A 27837-nucleotide genomic window follows, 5' to 3' on the forward strand; every position below is an offset into this window, starting at 1 on the left:
TTGATAAACATATATGATCGTGCCTAGTAAGATGTGCATGTAAAATGGCTAGAAATAGCATTTTAGCTTAGTGTAAAGCTGACAATTAAATGTGAAAATATATTATAACTATAATTTGAATTAAATATATATAGGCTTTTCAAAAGTAAATTTAAAACAATTCATAAAAATATAATATCATGTGCATTACAATAACCTATTATGGACATATCTACTATTTGTTTTACTCTGTGAAATATTCTGAAAATGTGCATTTTAGACCAAGGCCTCTGGGTAGATGCTGTTCTCTTTCAGAAGGTTGTTACTAAGATCTAGCACCCTCAGATGGATTTTACTGCATCCTCAAGTCCTGCAAACACACCAAGATGCATTAAAATGCACCTACAAGCAAGTAATTGACTGCAACATTTGAATTTACCACCACCCACACAGCTTTGATTCGCCTCATACAGAACTGACCTCTAAAGATGGGCAATCCAACTGGGATGGAACTGGATCGGTTTTTATCCAACCGTTAGTACTTGAGTGTCTTGAGTGTCTTCAGAGGTTTGAAGGTCCAGGGTGTGACTGCCCTCATAGAGGAGGTTTCCTGTCAGCTCTAAGTCTTGTAGGTTGGTCAACCCTACAGAAAAGATTGTTATTAGATCCTTTAGATAAAAATACCCATTCTAATTTTAACATTGACTCATTGTGTACTACATATAGCAAAACAAAGAATAAATAAGATGGGATGTTTATCATGTCTGTGCAGTTAGTATTAAAGCAGTGCACTGCAAACCTTTGAAGATGTGTGAAGCAAGTTGGCTTATTTTGTTTTTGTTTATCTTTAGCTTCTTGTTGTAAGCTCATTACTGTCAAGGTTCAGTCTTCTCAGCTTTGTCAGATTCTGGTAAAAGAGGAGGGGGAAAAACAGCAGAGGTGCTACTTAGAACTCTGTGGTTAAGTCCTGTCTGCTTTGGGCACAATGATTCATAACCCAGAGCACACATTGATTGAATGGTATGCCAGTTTAACACGGCAATGTTTCAGCTGTGCTTACCATCAAATGAACAGCCTCAAATAAGTCTGTTGGTTAAATAATTTTAAGATAAAAATATATGACTTTCAAACCCTGCCATGATTCAATGACACGGTCTGTCTTTCTCATTTTGGGCCAGGTCCGCTTTCAAAAACACTCTTCATAACGACATACTTTGAAAAACAATGATGTTAGGAAACTGAAACATAAGTTTCAAACATTAACAGATTAATATGGATGTGGCCTTACCTAGATTATTCCTCTCTATCATTTATGGAACATCAGAATTGGTTACTGTAAAATATGAACTCATTCCTTCATCATAGAGCATTTGCTTCTCCATGCAATTTCACCTGCATAGACAGTCTAAAGAGGACAGTGGCATTTTCACAAATCTTCCCTTGGTCAGTGTGTGGTTCCTATTTTCTAGAAGCTGTGTTTGCTTTGGGAGGGATGTGTTGTCACTTCTCACGGACCCAGGAAGACTCAGGGTTTATTTTGAAGGGAATCCGGATTTGTCTGGGCTAAACTTATAGTTGGCATTTATAATTTAAAGCTTTTTTAATTGTGTATGTTCTTAAAAAATCCTAACATAAGATCCAACAATTTTAGAGTGGAGACATTTACATGCTCTTTAAAGATTATAAAAGTATATTATTGGCATAATTAAAGGGATACACAAGAATTGACAGTACCATAAAGAGGCTTGTACTGAAAGAGTCTTCCACCATATTCATACTTAAATCAACTTCTTCAAGATTTGGCAGTCCGGAGAAACCACAGGAAGGAATTCTTGTTATGATATTCCCTACAAGACAGCACATTTGGTTAAGAAGTTATGCTTATTACAAGTTGTCATATGGATAACAACAAGCAATCTAACATTGCCACAATCATAAAGTCACTTGATGCTTGTCCTTCGAATGGATGTAAGGTTCTTAGAGATAATCAAACATGCAATTGCAAATATTTAATTACAGTAATACGTTTTTTAGAGTGTCTCAGAAACATATTTATGTTGCTTCAAGTCTCCCTTTAAAACTTACCAGGCAGTTCAAGTATGGTGACTCCCAGTTTTGTGATGACAGGCAGGTAGGTCAATCCAGTCTTCTTGCAGGATTTTCGAGCTCCGCCCAGTTGACAGCCATCTGGTAAACCATCTCTGGTCAATTTGCTGATAGTTGCATCACCCTCCTCCTCTTCCTCCTCTTCATCTTCTTAGTCATCCTCCTACTTTTTCTTCCCTTTCTTCTCTTCATCTTGGTCCATGAGACATTTTATCTCCTCTTTGAGTTCCCTCAAGATCATGTTAAGTTTGCATGATGTTACACCCCATCTCTCTAACACTGAATTTAGCTCCACCCACACAGCTTTGGTTCGCCTCATAATTGAATGCAGGTAAAGAGAGAATGCCAGGAACATCAATCCCATCAGTAACACAGGAATGACCAGAAACTTTATAAACAAAATACAGTGGCCAAATAGCACAGACAGGAATGGAAAATGAGAGGCTGAACATCAAGAGAGGAAATAAAAACAGACTTGTAATTTGCATTAATAATATGGTTGTGCTATCTTGGACTGCCAAAGTACACATACTGGTTCCACTGTAACAACAGCAGCAGCTTGTGTAGCAAACAGTATTACTATGGGATGTGAGTATGGTCAGGAAATTTGTATTTATTTTTCACATTTATTTTACCGTTTACCATTGACTCCATAAATACAGCCTTGTGTGTGGTATAATGTATACATACATGTAAATAAATGGGTACAAAAAATTAATGGGTACACCTCTCACCAGTTTAGTACCTGTGTCGGTGTCCCTCAAGTGCCTTGTTATTTGTGCCTGGTTTTTTTTTCCTCTCTCCACCTGCAAATCCAGCAATACATAACATAGCACAGTAATACCAAAATCACTGAACAGCTGCTGAACACAGAACTACAGTATGTGTAAACTCACCACTGAACTGTAGACAGAAGGAAATGCTTGTATAGTGTATGCAAGTGTGAATTGTGTCATGATAAATGCAGTGGCCCCAAAAAGTATTGGCATATTTAAATATGTATGAATATAATTGGATAACACAAAATATCAAACCAAGAGTCATTTGAAAAAATTATATATATATATATATATATATATATATATATATATATATATATATATACACACACTTCCTGTAGCACTTGCCATAGATGTGGCTGTCTTATTGGGCATTTCTCACGCACCTTTAAGGGGTTAAGATCCATAACACTTTTTTCCAATTATCTGTTGTACAATGTCTGTCTCCACTCCAACCTTTTCTTTGGTTTTTCTGTTTCAAAAGTGGCTTTTTCTTTGCAATTCTTCCCATAAAGCATGCACCCGAGTCTTCTCTTTGCTGTTGTACATGAAACTGGTGTTGAGTGGGTAGAATTCAATGAAGCTGTCAGTTGAGGACACGTGAGGTGTCTATTTCTCAAACTAGAGACTCTGATGTACTTATCCTCTTATTTAGTTGTACATCTGACCTTCCACATCTCTTTCTGTCCTTGTTAGAGCCAGTTGTCCTTTAGAAGACTGTAGTGTACACCTTTGTATGAAAGTTTTTTGGCAATTTCAAGCATTGTATAGCCTTCATTCCTCAAAACAATGATTTACTGACAAGTTTCTAAAGAAAGCTGTTTCTTTTTTGCCATTTTCGACCTAATATTGACCTTCATACATGCCAGTCTATTGCATACTGTGGCAACTCATAAACATACATAAATACAATGTTAAGCTTCCCTTATGCAAAGAAAATATATTTCCTTATATATTAAGGCTCAATATATTAAATAATTTTCAGTATATTCATAATTATATAGAATAATACATTGTGTTAATGTATTATTATATTACAATATACTGAGTAATACATAAGGATATAAATATATTACAATATACTGAGTAATACATAAGGATATAAATATATTACAATATACTGAGTAATACATAAGGAATTGCCGCTTTTCATATATTGGGCATATTGTAATGTATGACATTTTATATTCAATAATACACTTCATAATTGTTACGCAAGGAGGAGGAGGCAGACGAGGGGTGAGGATCTAAGTGCGGGTTTTTTTATTGATCAAAATTAAAATAAACAAGACAGGAACAAAAGAAACATCCACGAGGGGAAAAAGAAACCAAAAACATGAAAATATCAAGGGTACACGAATTGGGTAGACAAGGCAACACATCGACATCCAGACATCTACAAACAACGATCGACAAGGACTGAACAAACAACGGGGCTTAAGTACACAGGGGTAATGAGGACTAAACGACATACAAATGAGGACAATGACTAAGTGCTGGCAGTGATGAGGGCCGGGAATTATGGGAATTGTGGTTTTTGACAGTGACTAGTGAAACACAGGGCAGACAACAAGGGAATCGTGACAATAATATATAGATGTGCATGTGATGAAAAATGGTAGTGTGTGCTTAAATATATTTTAACATATAAGTTGTATAGTCACATTTATATGGGAATATGTATGACCAAAATATGTACACAATTCTGAGGAAATATATATTGTAATATACAGTATATCTACATATGTGAATATTTATGTAATTATATATTTGTAAATATATACATATTGAATATAAACACATTTGAACATATATGCACTACATTTTAACATATATATGGGAACATAAATAAATAAAATAAAATAAATAAAATGTGGTTGTAGATTTTGTCCAACATTTTGAAATAGTATGTGGAAAGCAAATCTGTCACTGAATTTACATTTATGTCTTCATTTGCCTGAATCTATAAAGAATTTGGGACCTTTGTAGGCATATCGGGAATATATTTTTGAGAAATGTAATGCTGTATGTAATCCCATGGGTTAACTAATGAAAGAGAACTGATTTGAGTGTTTCAATAAAGCTATTACATGTAAAAATGTAGAACAGTTTTTGTCTTGTTATTGCTATATATATATATATATATATATATATATATATATATATATATATATATATATATATATATATATATATACGTATATGTATCAATATATAGCCATACATGGTTCATGCATATATTGAAAAATATAAGCACTAGATTCCCATATATGAAAATGTATTATTTAATATATCACATTATATCTTCCAATATATTCAAATATATTTTTGTTTTGTAAGGGTTCATTTAACAAACCAAATAGCTTTCAACTGTTTTGATATAATGGCATGTGGTTTTCTAGCAATTTAGCATGATTACTCAAGGATAAGGTGTTGGAGAGATAGCTGCTGGAAATGGGGCCTGTCTAGATTTGATAAAACATTGCTTTTGTTAAATAGTGATGGTGCTGTTTCTTACATCAGTAATGTCATGACTATATTTGTGATCAGTTGAATGCCACTTTGGTGATTTAAAGTACCAATTTCCTTCTGAAACAGCAAAATCTGAACATTAGTCCAAACTTTTGGCTGCCAGTGTGTAGTATATATATATATATATATATATATATATATATATATATATATATATATCATATTAAAAAATAATAAAAAGTGGCATCTGAAAACTCAGAACAAACTTCATTTTTCTCAGCCATTTTTTGCAATTACTTTTAACCATCTGTTGGTTTTTAGTGGATGTATGAAAGAATCCAAATGGGACCCTCAAATTTACACAGGTGTCCTAGCTGAGTAACAACATGTATAGTTTATCACATGTAGAAACCAGATAGTGTTCAAATACATGAAAAGTTTACTTGAAAAGTTAAATAAAATGTCTCTGTGCTTTCTTTCTTTCTTTACAGTAAATGCAATTTGGTTTGATATTTTGTTATCTCCTGAAATGTCATTCTTACATTTTTTGAGTGTAGTCTGAGTATCCAAATATTTTTGGGGCCACTGTATCACATTTCAGTACACAAGATATATTTAGTTCACTCATGAGTGAAAAATCAAAGATGCTATTGGGGAGCAAGGAAGAGTGTTATAAATAGCCAGAGGTTCAAGGTTGGCCAGGGTCTCACATACACATATAAAAAGAAGAGATCTCAAGGTCACATTGTATAGGGAGAGATTGTTTGCATTTACATTTAACCACAGAGTTTCACTGCAGAGATACTGCCTTGTGACTTTGCTTCAAAATGGGCAACAACTGTATATGTTTACATAAGAAGCGTGTTTTTTACACACCCACCTTGAGCCAACTTCATACCTTTTTTTATACCTTCATATCTTCAGCTTTATTAACAGTTCTAATTTCCTATGATGTTTCATTACTGAAACCTGCTTAGTTTTATTATTATTGAAAATGTAATGGAAAAATACATTGTATATAAAAGTAACTGAAGTTAGTTGTTGCTAAATGTAATGTTTATTGGCAAACAATTTGGACTGGACTTTTCAAAAATTTCCTTTCTAAAATTAGCTGTGATTGCGCAATGAAAAGATTCTCCTTTACATAACCGAGGCCCCTAAATCTCTGCCTCTTTAAATGAATGAACCTGTACTACACTAAACACAAAAAAGTGGGTATGAATGAAACAATATCTGTAATTTTTTACTATCTGGCAAAACCACTTTGCCATACTCCTTCTACACCTCCAAATGTTTGCATGTAGTGAGTCACTGGTGTAGTCTGCCATGCTGACCTGCCCTGTGTCAAACCCCCTCATTCTGAATTCTGTCCCACACACACCCTCTAAACTCAGTCTCAGCTGTTACATGTTCTCAGAATGAGGTGGCTGTGGAGAGCGCTGGTGAAAACATGGGCAGAGATACACAAAGTTAACATTTTGTCTTCACCTAGACTTTTTATGTGAACGCAAGAGAGAGAGTTTTCCCGAAAACAGCAAAAATGTGGTTACTGTGATGACTATATAAACCCACAATCAATGATATTATTGTGCAAGTTTTGTGTGTGCGCCACATAATTCACATTGATACTCTTTTAAGGGAAGGTTCATTGCTAGTTGCCAGTACCTTATTTAGGCCAGAGACATCCAGAATAGCTAAGCATCATTGTGATGTCAGCTCAGAAGCCATAATGCCTTGATGCTGCTTCTAGCCTAATATGACTGATATTGACTGATGCTGACATTAAACAGACAGATTGGTTCATAGAGTCAAAGCACCCAAAAAATTAAGAAACCTCTAAGTATTCTAAACTACTCTATATTATACAGCACACACAGCCGTACAAGCCTTAACACAAATTTAACAGATAACGCATAAGACTCGAGTCACTGGGATGAATCAAAATCACTATTTGGAACAGAGCATTTTCAGACAAGTGGAGCAATACAAACAGCAAAGTGTCCCAGTGCTGTTTCTGAATATTACCACTCTTGGAATACCATTTGGCCAATCAGATTCAAGGAGCAGAACTAACTGTTGCATATTAGTTTGTGTTTCACAAGTTCATATCTTCAAATTAGCTTTTTGAAAGGGATAAGGGTAATCATGTTTGGTTTGCAGTCTGCAATGGAGTGGCTCAAGCACGAGAATCTACTTGGGCTTTGCGTTCCCTTTCTCAAACTTATTTATAGAAATCAAGGTGGACTTGAGGTGATGGAATTATGCCAGAAGAACTCTCAGCAGCCATTTATGTATCCTTATATATATAAAGGTCTTGTGATTGGAAGGATTGGATGACCATACTGATCATCCATTCAGAATTCCATTTTAAATGCCAAAAAAACATTTCATTTTAGCTTTCATTTGATCTATAATAAAATTGTATCTACCACAAGAATGGAGCCATGATGCTGCTTAACAATGATTGGCAAATGCAGGTGACCAGTGGACAAGTTTAGAACTTGATATGGGGGTGTTGCTCAGGCTGCCAGGGAGCCCAGTGCCAAGGACTTATTGTCATAACTCTAGTTCTGTTGTCTACTCCTGTTGTCTCTGACATTCCTCCCCTATTTATAACCCATACCATCCGTAAACCCTATCTGCCTTATTCCCTTTCCTTTTTCACCCATCCTGGTCTCTCTTAGATAGGAAAGGGGAGTGACAAAAGGCTTTGTATTTTCTGAGCCATCCATTCCAGCCATAAAGGCCAGAGCAGGTGGCACTGCAACTCTTCGTCCTGTGTCTGCTGTGGTGAGAGGAGTACTGGGTGACTGGGCTTCAGTGCTGGATTACCTCTAAGGAGCTTAAGGGAATTTTGACAAGGAAACCCCTAACCTAGGCAACCATGGATGATGTATATAAAGCAGCGGTAAGTTTGGAATGCAATAATTGGAAATATTTAATTGTGGTGGGTCCAACGGATGGTGTAACATAGTGGTTACCAATCTGAGCTGGTAACTGCAAGGTAAACCTAGCAAATCTGACAAGGGGTGATCCATGAAATATCATCATTGTGCCCTTGAGTAAAGTACTTAATCTCAGGTTGATCATGAGGGGACTGTCCCTGTGATAAGAGTGACTACCACATTAACTACAAATCTCACATGGTTTTCTTTTTAAATGACAGAATTCTGCATGGTTATTTTTATTTAATCTAAATATATGTATAACAAGTACTCAACTTCCAGATAAATAAATGATTGTACTGCCATAGTATTTGGCATAGAGTCTTTATGGACTAAAGTTGCCTGAGTGTGTATTTAGCACTCAAGGTTAAATCATTAAATGGAAGATGGGACAGTTTGGTTCCCTTTTATGGGCATATGGCCCCTAGGCACAGTACACACCATCAAAATGGACAAAATAGATACCATGAAAACTATTGTGACAAATTATTAGCATGCTGTAGTAGCTGGTTCAGAAAAATTTAGTTAAGATTAGAATATCTAACAATAGCTGGTGAAATTGTGAGGGGTCATAAGGACTGAGGTTAAAGCATTTAAAAATGGGGCAGTGGGTATCTGGTGTTTGAAGGCCAAGTGTTAAAATAAGACCGGTGTCTTTTTCCTGTAGAGAACAGACCTTAGTCAGTCTCTATGAACAGACATACTGTATTTCCCTCACAACATATTGTGGTTTCTCTGTAGTTTACAGTCAAATGTTGCAAGGTTTTCACCTTTCTCTTCCACCTAACAGGTTGAGAACTTAACAGAAGAACAGAAAAATGGTGAGTTTCTCTCTTTCTGGACTGTTAGTTTGAAATTACTGATTCAACACAACTTGTTCTCTCCAGCTCTCTTCATAAACTCTCTGTTGACATGCTGATATCTATCTGATTGCATCTGGCAGAGTTCCGCGCTGCGTTTGACATCTTCGTACAGGACGCTGAGGATGGATGCATCAGCACTAAGGAGTTGGGGAAGGTGATGAGGATGTTGGGCCAGAACCCCACCCAAGAAGAGTTGCAGGAAATGGTAGATGAAGTAGATGAAGATGGTATGTCAGCCATTAGAGACTCTAAATGCGAAACATTGAAAATAACTTGTCAGTGCCAAACAATATCAGAAAATGAGTTGAGCCTATTCATTTCTAAAGTAAGTATTAATTTAGTTTTCATTGGTGGGCAACCTCTGTTTGTTTGTAGGAAGCGGGACGGTTGACTTTGATGAGTTCTTGGTGATGATGGTGCGCTGTATGAAAGAGGAGAGCAAAGGAAAATCAGAAGAGGAGCTGGCTGAAGTCTTCCGCATGTTTGATAAGTATATACCTTTTCAAAGGACTATATTCAGGGTGTAGGAAGGATGTGAAATGTGAGGGGCACATTATAAATCTAGCTTTAGATGCCTAGTTCATATGAAGCACCTTTCGAAAACAAAAAATATATTTTCCATTAACCGTAGTCACTCAAGCATTGTTGTCATGAAAGTTAACAAACATTCCTAAAACGACGATTGTTGATACAACTATGAATGCATAAAAACATATTTTTGTCATAAGACGATGTTCCCTTCTGTTCTGTTTCTTTTTTGAGCGGCACAGCACACAAACTGGAACAAATTATTTATGTAATTCGACTTGGTCATGAACAGTAATAACTATATAATTATTATTTAACTATAGTTATTTCATATTATGTGACATTCACCCCAACTGATTCGCTGAAAGGTTTGTGGCAACGGGCATTATGCACCCAAACAGAAGCTACTGCTTCCTTGATTTACCGCTTAAAATACATGATGTCTCAATGTCTCTGTAAGGAATGGTGATGGCTACATCGATTTAGACGAGCTGAAGAACATGCTGGAGTCGACAGGTGAGGCCATCACGGAGGACGACATCGAGGAACTCATGAAGGACGGAGACAAAAACAACGACGGCAAGATCGATTACGACGGTAATTACACAATACAGCATTGGTCAACTAAACATTTACTTAAAAGTATCCTCATCTAAACCTAAAAGTGTGTTATTTTCATACCTGCAGAGTTCTTGGACTTCATGAAGGGTGTCGAGTAAAATCTTAAAGGACTCAAAAATACCGCTTAAAGAAATCGACAGTTCATTCCCTAACCACCACCAGCCTCTTTGACGTCACCATCAGCACACGAAATATCAAAATTAAGCCTTTACAAACGTACGGATGCATGGAAATTGTATGTATATTTCATATTACGTAATGTGTTGTTATTAAAAGTCAAAGGTGTCATGTCCTACTCTCAATAATAGTAATATTATTTGTGCACAATGAAAAACATTTTCTGTATACCAGTCGCACATTTGTTTCTTGTTCAATATTTCATTCACATATACTTTAATGGTTTTAAAATGACACATTTATTAACACGTCAAATGCAGTGAAAACTGAGTTTTGAGTTTGTCATTAATGACAATAAAGGAGTCTCAGTAACATGAGACACATTTCATCAAGTCACCAAAAACCAAACCGCTTGCGTACCAAAAGCAACACTGGGATATTCGGTAGCTTACACAACAGCAGTCAAAATGGAAAAAGATGACAGATATTCACTCTTCCACACTCTGAAAGCACCATAATGCTTTTTAGTTTTAATGCTATTGGCTTTAAAGTAATTAAAGGAAGCACACATTTAATAGCTATAGAGGCATGAAATGACATCAGTGTGAAACTGTTAAGGTGTTTGAAAGTGTCGATTGTAATGGATTCTTTAAAGCCCACAGTTAATGCAGCACTTAAAGCTATCAAGAAGGCAGAACTGAATATACAACAACAAAACACTTGTGAGCAATGGCGTGATGCACTCAACTAAAGTGTACAGGTTAGAGAACATTTTCACACTAATAAGTTATATCCCCAGTTTCCCCATCCGTTCATCTAGTCACTGAAAATGCTGAGCCTCTGGAATGATATTGAGGTGTTGTAAGCTTGGTCTCTTGGTGCTGGTTAAGGAGTGGAGACACAGGGACGGTGTCGTTCGGGGTGGTTTAAGGATAGGAAGATTTTAGTTGGCAAAAGTGCGCTTGACAGCAGCAACGATGGATTTGGCACTGATGCCAAACATGTCCAGAAGCTCTTGTGGTTTGCCACTTTGGGGCACGTGGCTCACAGCCAGACGCTGCACCATGATTCCGGGCTCCTCCCCCACTGCAGCTAGAACAGCCTCGCCCAGACCACCTACAAAGTGAGCACAGAGAAACCACCATAAAATACCTCAGAGCAAGTGGAGAAAAAGTATTTCCCTTATATCTCGACATGTGACCGTGGTTCTCAACAAGTTTTGCATTATGACATCATGTGGTAACCTAACACAGTACCAAAATGGTTTAATGTAAACAGGGGGGTTATTAGTATTACATTTCTTTTGGATTTATTATTCAATAATTTATTGAAAATCAAGTCCACATAAAAACGCACAAACCTGGTCCCTGTTGCAAGTAATCCATATTTAAATGTCAGAGACATTTTCTTATACCTCGCATAGATTTGTCTATAGGAGGCCTTTTCTAATCCCTTTTAAAAATGGGTAAGGCCATTTATTTTGCCATCCCAACTTCGCATTGATTACCTGGTTAGTTACACTTTAACATAGATTTTTCCTGTGGTTTGCGACCATTAGAACGCACATCGATTTGACTGTCATGAGATTACAAAACTCAGAGGCAGCTTACCCTCTTTGTAGTGATCCTCAACAGTGATCACCCTTCCTCCTGTGGCACGAGCACTAGCCACAATAGTGGTGGCATCCAGGGGCTTAATGGTGAATGGGTCAATTATACGAATGTTCACACCTGGCACAAAGATTAAATAACTTGCACAACAATTTTCAAATATTCAGCTATTTAACACAGAAAGCTATGACTTGCTATTTAAAATCAACTGAGGTAGTTAATGATTGCAGTGTAACATCTGTTAATGCCAGTAGGGAGTGTACAAACCTTCTTTCACCAGTTGATCATGTGCTGCAAGTGCTTCATGTAGTGTTACTCCGGCTCCAATGACAGTTACCTGATCATTGTTGGACTGGCGCACCACCTACAAGACAGAAAAGGAACTGTTATCAAGAAGAAAAACAAACATTGAAAACCAGGAAGCCCATAAGGGCCCAACAGTAGGTCCCATGTGCACACTGCATTGCCAAACACCGCATTACACTTTTATAAAACTAACTATAGAAAAGAAAACAATAATTATTTAACACAACTGATCAGGTTTTTTTTTTTTTTCTCTCTCACCTTGGCGCTGCCAACTTCAAATTGCTCTCCAGTGTCATAAATAACTGCTGTATCAGGCCGGCTGGTGCGAATGAAACAGATACCCTGAAAACAGGTCCCAACATAAATACCAAGTCAAAGAATAATAGATTCTCTCATTCTCTAAACTGGTGCAAATATACATTTTGAGTTGTGCTTCTATAACTGAAAAGTGGCACCCATGAACCTCACATTTGTATTGGCTGCAAGCTCCACTGCTCTCTCCATAGATACTCCATCACTGGGGTAAAACACAGTACATGTTGGGATAGCACGGAACATTGCAAGATCCTCCAGTGCCATCTGGGAGGGGCCATCCTCACCTGGACAAAATTAAACATTTTGATCTGAAATATTTACACAAAATACACAGCAGCAGACACAAAAAAACAAAACAAAAAAATTATCTTACCAATGGAAACACCACAGTGGGATCCAGCCAGGTTGATGTTGGACTGGGAGATTGCTGCCATGCGGATGTGATCATAGGCACGGGCAAGGAAGGCAGCAAAAGTGCTGGCGAATGGAACGGTGCGATCACGAGTGGCACAACCAATGGCCACACTCACCTGGACAGCAACACAGAAGACCAAAATACTATTATACATCACCCCTAAAAACAACAACCTGGCTACTTGGTGTTACAACTCAAAACATATCCTAGTTCTGGATGACTTTGAATTTGTAATCTCCTTGCTGGATGTTGATGAGAATGTGGGAATGTAATTAGCATTGTCAAGTGCTTACTCAATAGGACGTGACTACCCACACTGAGAGTTAAGTAATGAGGAGGGATAGTAATGGATTACACAGAGTCAGGGGAGATTAGTTTAACCAGGTGAGGTCAGGTACCTACGATCAATATGAAAGCAGTTTGGTCACAGAGTACTCCACGACATTTGAAGACCCATTCAACCTCTCTTACTGTGTTCTACTTTACAGTAAGTGCACACCTGATGCATAACAATTATCATACTTTAAGTGTAAAATCAAGCACCCAGTTACACACCATGTTCTGTTCTGCAATGAAGCACTCAATGTAGCGATCAGGATGGGCTTTTTTGAAGATGTCAGAGAATGTTGAGTTTTTAGTGTCACCATCCAGGGCCACAACACGAGAACTGGCATCCCCCATCTTCTTCAGGGCTACACCATAAGCTTTTCTGGTGGAGATCTGAGTGAGAATAAAAGAACAGAATATGGTCTTATAGGGCATTAGAGTTCTTTAACACTAGAACTACCTATTTAAATTTTGCATGTAATAACTTTGTTGAAATAAAACCCATATAACCATGACTTTCCTTAAAATGTGTGCATATTTTATTCTAACATTGTTATTTTATAAACATATTCTACCTTGAGTATTTCTACCTTGAATGGCCGTAACGGTCATTTTGACCGCACGCATTTCAGCGTTTGCTACTTTTTCCCGCCGTTGAATAGTGATGTCTCTTGTCAGTTCATCTGACACCGACTCTGAAAGTGATTCAGAGATAAGTCCAGTTCGTTAATAAAGGTGGGTGGACACCTCCAATTCGATAACTGCTGTCATTCCATCTGTTCCAGGTATGTTAGGCTGAAGACAACTATAGTCTGTTATTAATAAAAGCCTACTTCATTGTTATGATGAAATAGCCCGTGTTATTATTATTACTACCTTGTTATTATTATGCTAGTGTTATAGCCTAATGCATAAAGGCTAATATTACCCCTTAAAGATAGATATTTCAAGCTAATTAGGCTATACGTTTTTGGTGACAGTGCAAAATCCTGAATCATCAGCTGTGCCAACCACAAGACTACTCAGCCCTCCACTGGGTGAAGAAGCTGTCTCACTAAATCCACCTTCAGCAGAGAGGCAAATGACGGCACTGTGTGGACTATCATACAGTGGGGTGAAAATAGAGGAAGGCTACAAAGTCAAAACGTCATGACAGGAGCTGCAGCTTTTCTCGGTTTGGTTGATGATGGCATGTTGAAGCATATCAGGGTCTGCACCGTTGCTGAGGCAAACAGAGTTATGGAGGACAGCTCATGGGATATGACAGTCGATGAGCTAAAAGGCCTTCATTGCTCTCGTCTACATTCGTGGCGCGCAAGGTGGAAAAAGCATGGACATGGCAAGCTTTTGGTCGGACGACTGGGGTCATGCATTTTTTGGACCATGTCCCGAAACAGATTGGGCAGGAAATCATGCCATTCCTGCATTTTGATAAGGAGACCAGATGCACATGCCTGCAAGAGAACAAGTTTGCCCTGGTGACCGAGGTTTGGGAGAAATTTGAATGCCTGGTGTCGCCATAACGGTTGATGAGTAGCTCTTCCCAACAAAAGCAAGGTGCAGTTTCATCCAGTATATAGCAAGCAAACCAGATAAATTCGGTATAAATTTCTGGCTCGCTGCTGACATCGATACTAAATATATGGTGAACAGTGCACCATATGTGGGCAAAGACGAGACATGGAGGCCAGGTCAGTGACTTGGAGAAAGTGTGGTGCTGAAAACGGTTGAGCCTTACCTGGGGAAGGGGAGGAACATTACCACTGACAACTTTTTTACTTCCCTCGAACTGGCCAAGGCACTAAAGTTAAAGAAAACCAGCCTCGTTGGCACAGTGAATGAGAGCAGACGAGAGCTCCCCTCATGCGTAAAGGAGGAAAGGGTGCCGTTCACCACAGAGGTGCTGAGAAGTGACAATGCAACGCTCATAGTCTATCAGTGCAAAAGAAGGAAAAACGTCTGCATTCTCAGCACTGTCCACACAGCTGTTGCCATCACAAGTGGCCAAAAGGCTAAACCAGAGACAGTCACATAGTACAACAGAACCAAGTTCGGAGTAGATGTGCTAGCTAGATCAAATGGCAAGGAGATACTCTGTGAAACCACCCATAGGTAGATGGCCAGTGATTTTGTTTTATAATATCCTTGACCTGGCTGAGATAAATGTTTCCATCCTGTTCAAGAAATACACAAATGAGAGAATGTCACGGAGGAACTTCATAATGCGACTGGCAAATGAAATTCGCGCCGGCCATATGAGAGCAAATGCCACACAGATGATGGTGCAAGGACCCAGGCAAGAGCAGCTGCAGATGAAGAGGAGAAGGCAGTGCCAAGTGTAGAGAAACTGCAAGAAAAACAACAAAGGACACTTATGACAAATGTCACAAGGTAGTGTGTGGGAGCTGCACATGGAATGTAGAGATTACCTGTGTTAACAGAGTAATCGATTCACAAGCATCCGTGAATGTGCGTTTGCTCCCAAAACAACCAGATGCCTTGTTCAAGTGAGCCCACTTTTAGGAGAATTCGTTCATAATGATTTTACAGCATAATATATTCATTACAGTGGCACGCACGCGGCAGTCTAGCAGCTAATGTATATATATTTTTTAAATTTTTTTTAGGGCTGTCGATTTAATTTAGTGCGATTAATTTTACAAAAAAATAACACATTAAAATAACGCAATTAAATCGCAGGCCCACGGACCATAATAAGGAAGATTCCTGAGAAATGCAAGCTTGTAGTACCACCTGTTTACTCCAGAGGACAGCAAGTAAAATTTCAGCTGTATCAGCAACGCACAGTTTATACAGTGATGAAAACACTTCAATAGGCAGAATGCAAACATGCGTTACGTTCTTGCGTTCAAAACACTCGGAGCGCAAATGCGATCTAAGGGATCTCATGAGGTGTTTAAAGATTGAGTATTAAACTATATTTAACTTGACAGTTACCTAAACATTAAGTTTGACGCAACACACCCGAGACGTCTGACGTAGGTGTAAATTGATGGGCCCTTAAACAAGCCCTCATAATAATTCTAGAACTGATTGACAAATTCACTTGTGAAATGGATTGCTGTGAACTGTATGCCAATGATTGATTATGATCAATAATATGGTAGTAAACAATACATTGTATTCTAAAGCTGCTTTTTGTATGGCCTTATCAATGATGAACTCTTCTGTTACAGGAATGTAATGCATTTTAATTATCTGAATATATATTATATACACGCACACATTGCATAGTCTAGCACTATTATATATTACAAATAATATCGTATCGTGAAGGCCTATCTGCATTCGCTTGGCTCTCCATTAAATCCATATTTTTCTATTTTATTCAAACGGAGGATTTTGTTAAAGCATTTTAAAAAACATTTAGGGTGATGAAGTCATAAAATATGATGACAGACATTAGAAGCTTCATTCTAAAACTTCATTAGAGGCTTCAAATGTAAATATGACATGAAAAAAAAAAAAAAAAAAAGACATTTAGTACAGTCAAGTATGAATGGTCAGAATGACCGCTATGACCATTCTAGTAGTTATAGAATTCCGGTAGATCTAGTGTTAAAGTAACTTTTGATGATGGGAAGTTCAGTGCTGTGAAAAAGTATTTGCCCCATCCTGAAATCCCCAAATCCATGAAACTGCATTCATAATATGGATTCAGATGCCAGCCCATTCAACCAAATTAACACCTAAATAGACAGTTTTCAGCAGCATGAGTCAAGTCAAGTCAAGTCAAGTGGTTTTTATTGTCGTTTCAACCATATACAGTTAGTACAGTACACAGCAAAACGAGACAACGTTCCTCCAGGACCATGGTGCTACATAAAAACAGCAAAGGACCAACATAGGACCACATGAGACTACACAACGAAATAAAATACCTATATAAACTACCTATATATACCTATATAAAGTGCACGTGCAAACATGTGCAAAAAGTACAGGACAGTACAACAAATTACTGACAATGAACAGGACAATAGACAGTGCAGCACCGACCAGTACTCAGTAGTGCAAAAAGATGACAGTTTCTAAAATGTAAACATAACATACTATGAGATAATGTTCTATGCACATAGCAGTTATTGAGGTAGCAGACAGTTATAAAGTGACAGTTATTAAAGTGCAACTCAGGACACGTGTGTGTGTCAAACCAGTCTCTGAGTATTGAGAAGTCTGGTGGCTTGGGGAAGAAGCTGTTACACAGTCTGGCCGTGAGGGCCCGAATGCTTCGGTACCTCTTGCCAGACGGGAGGAGGGTAAAGAGTTTGTGTGAGGGGTGTGTGGGGTCAGTCCACAATGCTGGTTGCTTTATGGATACAGTGTTTTTTGTAAATGTCTTTGATGGAGGGAAGAGAGACCCCAATGATCTTCTCAGCTGTCCTCACTATCCTCTGCAGGGCTTTGCGGTCCGAAACGGTGCAAGTCCCAAACCAGGCAGTGATGCAGCTGCTCAGGATGCTCTCAATAGTCCCTCTATAGAATGTAGTGAGGATGGGGGTTGGGAGATGTGCTTTCCTCAGCCTTCGAAGAAAGTAGAGACGCTGCTGGGCTTTCTTGGTGATAGAGCTGGTGTTGAGGGACCAGGTGAGGTTCTCCGCCAGGTGAACACCAAGAAATTTGGTGCTCTTGACGATCTCCACAGAGGAGCCGTCGATGTTCAGCGGAGTGTGTTCACCTTGTGCTCTCCTAAAGTCAACAACCATCTCTTTTGTTTACTGGGTCTCACCCAGTAGCACTCTATGCCAAGGTCAAAAGAAATTCCAGAAATTAGGAAAATGGTGATTGAAATATATCAGCATGAAGTTGGTTAAAAGGTCTCACCCAGTAGCACTCTATGCCAAGGTCAAAAGAAATTCCAGAAATTAGGAAAATGGTGATTGAAATATATCAGTCTGGGAAGGGTTACAAAGCCATTTCAAAGGCCCTGAGACTCCAAAGAACCAGAGTGAGAGCCATTACCTCCAAATGGATAAAACTTGGCACAGTAGTGAACCTTCCTAGAAGTGGTCGACCTTCCAAAATTCCTCCAAGAGCACAGTGACAACTCGTTCAGGAAGTCACAAAAAAGCCAAGGTCAACAAAAGGAACTGCAGGCCTCTCTAAATGTTCATGACTCCACTATCAGAAAGACACTGGGCAAAAATGCCATCCATGGAAAAGTGGCGAGGTGAAAACCACAGCTAACCTAGAAGTACATTAAGACTCGTCTGAATTTTGATCGTCTTAATGATCCTCAAACGTTTTGGGAGAATGTTCTGTGGACTGATGAGTCGAAGGTGGAACTGTTGGCGACTTGCAGTAATTGAGGGAAACATAAATTCTGCTCTCTACCAGAAAATCCTAAAGGAGAACATCCGGTCATCAGTCTGTGAGTTAAAGCTCAAGCACAACTGGATTTGGCAAGCAAGACAATGATCTAAAGCATAGGACTAAGTCCACCTCTGAATGGCTCAAATGTAGCAAAATTATAGTTTGAATGGACTAGTCAAAGTCCAGACTTAAACCAGATTGAGATGCTGTGGCAGTACCTTAAACGGGCAGTTCATGCTCAAACCCTCCAATGTGGCAGAACTAAAGCAGTTCTGCAAAGAAGATTGGGCCAAAACTCTATCACAGTGTTGTGAAAGACTGATCTCCAGTTATTGGAAGCCTTTGGTTGCAGTTGTCATTGCTAAAAGGTGGAACAACCAGCTATTAAGTTAATGGGGCAGTTTGCTTTTCACATGGGTGATATAGGTGTTGTATAACTTCTTTTTTCATTAACTTTTTTTGAAAATTGTAGTTTGTGTGGACTCTGGTTGCCTTTGTTTTGTTATCTCGTTTGAAGATCTAAAACAATTTAGTAAGAAAAATACACAAAAATAGAAGAAATCAGGAAGGGTGCAAATACTTTTTCAAAGCTCTGTATAAGCTCAACAAAGTAATCTGGGTAACAATCAAGGGCTCCAAGAACTATACTTCCCTTCAAAAGCAAAACATATCAACTAAACGAAGACTGAAACTGAGAAGAATGGCTTAAAAAGGATTTTGTAGTAACAGTTTTGCCTTTGCATGGCTGTATAATGACTAATGGTAGATATAAGACATGTAATAATGTGTCAGTTCTCCACCTTATCTCCAATCTTGTATTCTGGAGCTGTGAGAAGGTGGATGGGTGTGTAATCAACTGGAGCAGCATCCTCATTGGGCAGTTGAGGGTGAAGGGTCTTGTTGGGTGACTGGATCTGGCTCATGAGGTCATTAATCAGTTCATCCACACAGTCTTTAGGTATAGGCTTCCCATGCCAGTTATCCTGATCCTCAATGCCTAGGCACAAACAACAAGAATGAGGACAACTATAACAACAGACAGCATTAATATTTATCATAATCATCAAGTGTGCTGATAGAGTCACTGTGAAGATCCCATAATAACTTACATTTGAGACCTTTGCCCTTAAAGGTTTTGGCTATGATGGCAGTGGGTTTGCCTTTAAATTGCTCAGCATGCCAGAGAGCCTTGCACAGCTCCTCCACATCATGGCCATTTACCACATAGGTGTTGAAGCTGATGAAACAAATGAGTAACATACTGATGTAATTAAGACCAAACATGGACTACAAATAGAAAGACTATATTCTAATAAAATACTAGCACACACTGCTTACTAATTACTCCACAGTACAAAGTTTATTTTAAATGGTATTTGAACCACGCATTATGCAACAAAAATGTTAATGGTAGTATGCTACACTGTCGTCATATGAACTAATTGCTGGTCATACAGGAGATGCATGTTTAATTTAGTGAGTGCAATCAGTTATCTTGGAGATAAAAGTATAAATTTTTTATTTTTTATCCAACTTTGCGCATTAATGTCTTTAATCTTGAACTGCCAAATAGAATTAAGAAAGAGTATTTAAAGTTACATTGGAATAGGAAGGTTTCTTGTGGAATTCAGTATTCCACTCATTTCATGAAATGTACTAGGTACATCTAATTTGCATATTCCATATATACAGTAAAATGTAGAAATAGTAATAGTTCAGCAGTATGCTATTCTGAACATAGCCAGAGAGAAAAATCAGCAGTATAAGTGAGACCAACCCGAACGCCTCACAGCGCTCCTTATAGGTGTTCATGTTATGCTGCAATGGGGCTGGCTCACTCTGGCCCAGGCGGTTGACATCAAGGATGGCCACCAGATTGTCAAGCTTGTAATAGGAAGCAAAAGCCATGGCTTCCCACACCGACCCTTCTGAACACTCACCATCTCCCAGCATGCAGTATACACGATAGCTAACGAGACAAAACAGACAGATCCAGTTTCAGTGCTATCAAATGAGCAGTAGACGCTGGACTCTTCCTGTATTATACAATTATTCAATGATACCTAGGGTCTGCACATGTACATAAGAATGTTTACAAGATGTTACACTTGACCTTTGGGGTGATTATGGATGTTTTATCAAAATGCACTGCAGTTTTAATCTTTCAAAGTTAGGTGGAAAAAAGCTGTTCATTAAAAGGAGGGAATTAAATAATGTTGAGATGGCATGCACTGGGAGAGCTGGAGTACCTTGACTTGTCAAAGTATTTTCCTGTGTAGGCCATGCCGCATGCAGCTCCCAAACCCTGGCCAAGCGAGCCTGTTGCCACATCCACAAATGCTAGTTTCTGAAAGTAATGTAACAATTTGTTAAAAATAAACAAGGTTAACTAGGTTAAAAACATTTATCAAGACAAACTTTGATGTGGGCTTGACAAAGGCTTATCTGAAAGTTGCAAGTTGGCTAGTTTTAAAAGTTTGATGGTTATCCAGACAATGCAGTAAGACAAAAAGCTAGCTAGCAGCTAGTCAGACAGACTGTCACATAGATCACTGGTTCTCAACCAGGGGGTCGAGACCCATTAGGGGGCCTCAGCACACTTCCAAGGGGGCCTAAAAATGATTTAAATTAAGGTAGATTATTATAATTTAACTTACTGAAAATGCTAAAAATGTAACTCCTTCAACAGCTTGCCTTTTATGAAGAATATAAGAATATATTCTTCTTATAAGAATATAATATTAAGTTCAAAACACCGAGCAGTCCACCGGCCCATTTCAGAACAGTCTGTGCCTAGTTTGGTGGATGTAGCTAGAAAGCTCTAAGAAGAGTTACATTCAGAAATGTTGATCTCAGGTTAGTCATTAAAAATGGGTCGCACACCGGACATGTCTGGTGGACGACACGGCCTGTTGTAAAATTCCAAAAATATATTTTCAATAAAAAGGTACACACACCGGCGCTCAGAGTCTTTTGCGCTGCCCATCTGCGACTCCAGAGGCTGCTCAACTTTCTGCCTCGCCATGGAGAGCAATTTGCATATTTTCCAATAAATTTCACCCAAATCATTATCAAAAAGGATAGATTATTTACTCTAGGGTATTTCATTGTTGAAAAAGTGAAAAACCATGTTAACTTGTGTGTACCATCTGCCACCTGAACTGAATTGAAGTACCCCGTGTTCGAACTCTGTGCCATGTCCTAGCCTCGACGTTGGCTTAATCCAAAATAATAAAGTTATTTGCACAATTAATCGATATGTAGGAGTTATCATATGTCATGATAGAGGGGTGTTACTCACAGGGGTGGGGTGACCCTCCAGGTCAGAATCGATCTTACGCAGGTTTAGTAGCTCAGATTCCTTGATGAATCCAGCCTCTGCCCAGGCTGCATAAAGAATAGGAGCAGCATGGCCCTGAAAGCAGTGAGGTAATAGTGGGGAATACATTTAATCTCAAAAGCACATTGGAGGGACATCAGATAGGATTGGTTCACACAAAAATGAACCTATTGTTATCATTTATGCAACCTCATGTTGTAACACACCTGTAGAACTTGCTCCCCCCGCCCCCCCATGGAACACAAAAGAATGTTAGGCAGAATGTTAGAGACTGACAGCCTCAGTCAGTGATCACTTTCGTTTCATATTTTTTCCCATACAATGAAAGTGAATGGTGACTGAGGCAAAATTCCTAACATTATCTTTTGTGTTCAATGTTCTTGTGCATTTCCAAAAAGAAAGTCATAGGGGTGTGGCACGACATTAGGACGAGTTCATTTTATGACAATTTTCATTCTCATTCTTTAATCTACAAGTTTGAATAAAAAGTGAATGCAATTCTTTACCCAACACACAACAGCAGCCCACCTTGGATAAGATGAAGCGGTCATTGTAGCGGTTGCGGGGATCATCAGCTTTGTACCGCATGGTGTGGAAGAACAACACTGACATAAGCTCGGCAGCGCTGCAGCATGAGGTGGGATGTCTGCAAGTGGGAACACACCCAGTGACATGAATCTATCTATCAACCATTAACAGTCAACTCAAAAATGCTGCATGTTAAAGACCAATCAGACATGCGAGTTATCTTTCAAACATCTGTTCACTTCAAAAATGCTAAACACTGATTGTAAATGGTACTCAAGAGCAAATGTTTCTACGGTCATTACTGGTTTTGAGTAGTAGTAATTTACCTTCTCTGTATCAACGACTTGCATTAGCCTATTGCCAAACAATTACAGTACACACACACACATAAGACCTGTATTTAATTAAGCAAGACTATAGCCATTAGTTTTAAAGAGAACTAGAGTATAATATATTGTAAGGGATATTAAACTGCTTGTTCTTGAATTCAGAGTCTTGTACAACAGTTTACTTGTTTCCATATTTTTATGGTCAAGAGTGGAGAAATTAGTCATGCTATTCAGTAGCCACAAAAATGTCATTTGACAAACTCATATCTTAAAGGGACAGTTCACCCAAAACGGAAAATTCTCATCATTAATTAGCAATCACAGATGTGTATGACTTTCTTCTGCTGACTACAAAAAAAAAAAAAAATTTAGATGAATATATTAGCTCTGTTGTTCCATCCAGTGCAAATAAATGGTGGCCAGATGTTTGATGCACCAAAAAGATAGCATAAAAGTAACCAATCCGATGACAGTGGTGAAATGTATATATTCAGAAGTGATATGATAGACGTGGGTGAGAAACAGATACATTTTAAAGTCTTTTTTTAATTTTTTATATGAATTCTACTACCTGCCTTGTAGGTGGCGATATGCTTAATGATGTGAATCGACAAAAACAAAGAATGTGGAAGTGAAAGTGGACATTTATAGTAAAGAAATCATTTAAATATTGATGTTTCTCACCAACACCCATCATATCATTTCTGAAGATAACAATTTAAACACTGGAGTTGTTTGGACTACTTTTGTACTACATTTATGTACTTTTCAGTGGTGGACGAAGTACACATACCATGTACTTGAGTTAAAGATACTCAAGGTAAAATATTACTCAAGTAAAAGTAGAAGTGCTGCCTTTAAACATTCACTTGAGTAAAAGTACAAAAGTATTTGCCTTCAAATGTACTTAAGTATCCAAGTACTATGATTTTTTATGGCCATAATGTCCTATTATAATTTGTCAAAAGTCTCTTGCTTAACTCAGTCTACATGAAGACTAATGTCACTCTTGGCACACCAATCTATTAATAAAATGACGTTAATTAGTCATATATATATATATATATATATATATATAAAATTTTAATTGAATACATTTTTTGTGTGTTTAATTTTGGAGGGAAGGGGACTGTTCCCATAAGGTATAATACATTTACAGTATTTACTGCATATATTTTTCTCAAGTGTCTATGGTCATAATTATTAACATCCTAATGTTATGATACATTCACATAAACCTGCACAAGCCATTAAATATATATATACACACACACACGCACACACATATATATACATACATATATATATATATATATATATATATATATATATATACATACACACACACACATACATAGAATAGAATATTATATATATACACTATGTTATGGGAGCAGCCAATTTCCCTCAAAATTAAACACAAAAACGTATGAATGCAGTGTTTCTGCTACTCCCCAGAAAAAAAAAATGCTATTATATGCAAGTCATTTTAGTGTCAACATAATAAGCAATGTACATTATGCGTCAATATTTACCGATAATTGCTGCAATAATAGCTGCTGCTCTCTGCCCCGCTTAAAATCATTGGCAATGCAATTTGTTTGGAACTATTGAGAGCTACACGAATCACGTGACCGCGCGGCGAGATCACTGTCGCAACCGTCTATGTTCGCAACTCTCATATTTAACGGCTCTGGGGTGCGTTTCCCGTACAATGGCGTAACTTGCTGCTCCACTACCGTAGTATGATGCACTGTTGAAGAAATCAACTTGCTAGTCACGACTGTTTCCCGAAACCGTATTGTCGCAAATTGGTTGTTCAACCACGTTGGTTAATGATGTCACACATGTGGTGGAGTAAAAACTACTTTTAATGAATCTGTTTGCGATCGAATTAATGCTAGATGTTTTGCTATAAATTACGGACATGTCATCTGAGGACTATCTCATATTTTTCTCAGTTATTTGCTTTATTTCCAGATTCAATCATAGGCTCGTTCTTACGCACTAGAGCACGTTCACACATGCACACTCTTCAAAAACGGTGCTTTAAATCTATTGACAAACTAAAAGACATAAAGGACATTTGTATGTCTTCTAAATAAAAGATACTGATTGTACTGAATGTCATCTTGCTTATTTGGCTCAAGATAATAATTTATTAAGCCCACATGTTATAATAACAAGAAACTCTGCTTCTAACCACAGGTCGAGAGCTGTTGTTCCAACCACACAATTCTGCGATGCTGTTTGCGAATGTTCGTTGGAACGATGGTTTCGGGAAACACCGACTCGGTGAACTATGATGATAACGACGGAACTTGCGACCATAGTTGGCTAACGATGCTTTTGGGAAACGCACCCCTGGTTCGCGCTTAGTAGATGCCGCCAAGGCAAGTTCAAAACAAAGCGCGCACGCTGTACTGTGATTGGTGGCTAGTTTGAACAGTTACGTTTTTATCCACTCATAAATAAAAAGGAACGACTGATTTTGAAAATGTAGTAGAGTAAAAAGTAAGATATTTGACTTTGAAATGTAGTGGAGTTAAAGTAAAAGTCTCCCCAAATTTAAATACTTCAGTAAAGTACAGATACGCAAAAAAGCTACTTAAGTACAGTAACGAATTACATTTACTTCGTTACTGTCCACCACTGGTACTTTTTGGAGCTTCAAAGTTCTGGCTACCATTCACTTGAATGGTATGAACCTACAGAGCTGAAAAAAAAAATCTTAGTTTGGGTTCTGCAGAAGAAAGCCAATGAAAGAAATGATAATTTCCTTTTTTGGGTGAACTATCCCTTTAACTGCTAGTAAAAATACATGCTGTCCTTTGATGCATTCCCAGTGTTTTACTACACAGAACATCACTGATGAATTACCATATGTGTCCTACAGTGAGAGATTCGATTAGGCTGAAATACAAAATTGGAAAAATGCATTAAACAACCCCCCACCGATCAGCTTCAGCATGAGGACTTCGAAAAGACAGCCAAAGGTCTGACCAAGTCAATACTAAATCAATACTTCCTTGTAGATTTTTGAATGAGGCAACAAGCATACCAGTGATAATAAAACATTTTGTGTGCATCCTACGTTCACACAAAATATAGGAAACAGAAAAGGAGGTGGTATCATAATTGTAAAAAATAAAGAGAGAGAAAAGAAAAAAAGGATCAGGTGAAAGTTTCAAGACTCATTATTTATAATACTTGAAATAGTGTTGCATTCCATTGTGAACAAGGGTGTGTGCGCGTGCAGTGTAAACTATTTAATTAAAGCAGCCTTTTCATCTTTTACAAGTTTAGAAATACCCTCCATCGATTTCAGTGCATGGTGAGAAATGACTGTATGTTGAAGTCGGTCAGCCTCACAAAATAGAAATGGCGAGCAGAGATTTAGCAATCTTAAAGAAAAGCTTTCCGTTGTGCAAACTTAAGTTGAACCCTACTCGTATCCACATACTTGAATAAACTGGGCTTTTCATCAGAACATTACTTCAAAGGGGCTAACAACACTTAACTCAAAGCGCAACGAATACCACGCGATACAAGTCTTCACAACTTGTGAAGAACGAGCACGCGCATGCAAGCGCACATAATTATTAATTAGCTGTACTTCAGCGCGCGGTGCTTCGGATTGATCTCAATGAGTGGCGCACGAGCATGTACTGGTTAATTTAAAATGTATACCCACTGGCACACATGCTAATCATCCCTCCTGCAGCCCCATATACCGTGCTAATAATTGGGACGGTGAGAGCTAAGCCAATTTTCACTCGGAGGCCACGTTAGTCTAATAGACACTTAAATATAACACGATTTATTTGTTACGTAAATTATGTAACTGCTGCGGTGCGCAATGCCACTAAACCATTCATAACAAAATTAGACAAGCTGATTATTTCAAAACAGTAGTAGCCCGCCCCCTTGCCAAGTTCACGTGTTATGCATATGCAGGGCTATAGCTAAAGTGAAGACTTGTACGCATTAATGTGCACGTCTGACGAATAAAGACGTTAATAGTCTAGAAAGTTGTTGAGAATCAGTTCCAATGACTGAATAAGATTTTACCCGGAATTTGAAGCGCATGTTTCCTTGATGGAGAGGATCCTGAGCTTGTTAGCGATATCTCTCAGGGCCTGAAGAGTTTTCTCGTCGGGTTTGTGATGGCTCATGTTTCACCGGCTTGCGGGAAATACGTTGAAATAAATACGAGTTATGTAATTTAAAAGAAGAAACTACCGATTCTACGTTAATCTGCGATTAGAGGCAAACGTAGCAACGAACTGTGTCGAGAAAGGTGAGGAATGCGATAACGTGGTCTGCTGTATTTTATATGTGACGCTTTACGTCAGCTGTTAAATCATCCGGCGAGGCGATTCATTAGACGAGGCGATTTTCTCAACGGGACAGATCAGGGCAGAGACCACAGACAAACTGAAGTGTGCGCAAACATACTAATTAGAGTGTTTATTTTGTATATGCAAGTATACGCAAGTAATTTTGTATATCCTTCATTGGTACACTGTTACAATGAGTACATGTTGCTATTTTTAAAATGTTAAAAAGGTATCTGATTAAATCATTGATTCGTTGAGTCATGATGGAATAGGAATGTATGGAAACTTTGAAAATAGGCTCTGCCCCTTTAATATGGGCGTGTTTGAACAAACAAGGAAGAGGTTGATTTTTTGCTCTCTCTCATTGTAGGTAAAAAAAAACACAATATGTGTGACATTGCAGAAAATGTGTGTGTGAATATATATATATATATAAGGCTGTTGAAGCTTAATTTCTATTCCCCAGATCTTTTTAAAGGTATAAATCTGGTTGTGCACACCTTACAATAAGATGTGTTACTTTGTGCTCCCATTAAAGGGCATTAGATTACAGTAGTATGTTCCTTGTTATCTCTCGTGACTA

General features: G+C 38.1%; 2 protein-coding genes and 1 pseudogene across 2 annotated transcripts; 1 reads left to right on the plus strand and 2 right to left on the minus strand.

Moving 5' to 3' along the window:
* Positions 1-255: 255 nt before the first annotated feature.
* LOC127628554 (extracellular matrix protein 2-like) lies at positions 256-2404 on the minus strand (annotated as a pseudogene).
* A 5570-nt stretch (positions 2405-7974) lies between these two features.
* On the plus strand, positions 7975-10598 carry LOC127629044 (troponin C, slow skeletal and cardiac muscles-like). Its single transcript, XM_052106058.1, has 6 exons — positions 7975-8244; positions 9072-9102; positions 9225-9371; positions 9520-9634; positions 10133-10269; positions 10360-10598. Exons 1-6 carry the CDS (start codon positions 8221-8223, stop codon positions 10389-10391), a joined length of 486 nt encoding a protein of 161 aa, XP_051962018.1. The 5' UTR covers positions 7975-8220; the 3' UTR covers positions 10392-10598.
* Positions 10599-10739: 141 nt separating this feature from the next.
* Positions 10740-27360, minus strand: LOC127629043 (transketolase-like). The gene is made up of 14 exons (XM_052106057.1): positions 26986-27360; positions 22586-22703; positions 22019-22132; positions 20967-21064; positions 20495-20686; positions 19827-19954; positions 19518-19714; positions 13612-13776; positions 13015-13171; positions 12795-12925; positions 12585-12668; positions 12288-12384; positions 12021-12140; positions 10740-11526 (listed from the first exon to the last, which is right to left on the minus strand). Exons 1-14 carry the CDS (start codon positions 27087-27089, stop codon positions 11354-11356), a joined length of 1878 nt encoding a protein of 625 aa, XP_051962017.1. The 5' UTR covers positions 27090-27360; the 3' UTR covers positions 10740-11353.
* Between the last annotated feature and the right edge of the window lie 477 nt (positions 27361-27837).

This window comes from Xyrauchen texanus, chromosome 35 (genome assembly GCF_025860055.1).
Source record: "Xyrauchen texanus isolate HMW12.3.18 chromosome 35, RBS_HiC_50CHRs, whole genome shotgun sequence".
NCBI lineage: Eukaryota > Metazoa > Chordata > Actinopteri > Cypriniformes > Catostomidae > Xyrauchen > Xyrauchen texanus.

What these genes read in the sequence shown, in the direction of transcription:
- LOC127629044 (XM_052106058.1), top strand. Translation starts at nt 8,221, where the DNA reads ATGGATGATGTATATAAAGCAGCG. An exon ending in ATGATGTATATAAAGCAGCG is followed by an intron (nt 8,245 to 9,071) that starts GTAAGTTTGGAA and finishes TCCACCTAACAG; the next exon opens with GTTGAGAACTTAACAGAAGA. An exon ending in GTCTTCCGCATGTTTGATAA is followed by an intron (nt 9,635 to 10,132) that starts GTATATACCTTT and finishes TGTCTCTGTAAG; the next exon opens with GAATGGTGATGGCTACATCG.
- LOC127629043 (XM_052106057.1), bottom strand. Translation starts at nt 27,089, where the DNA reads ATGAGCCATCACAAACCCGACGAGAAAACTCTTCAGGCCCTGAGAGAT. An exon ending in ACATGCGCTTCAAATTCCGG is followed by an intron (nt 22,704 to 26,985) that starts GTAAAATCTTAT and finishes TCCCACTTGCAG; the next exon opens with ACATCCCACCTCATGCTGCA. An exon ending in TCATTGCAGAACAGAACATG is followed by an intron (nt 13,172 to 13,611) that starts GTGTGTAACTGG and finishes GTTGCTGTCCAG; the next exon opens with GTGAGTGTGGCCATTGGTTG.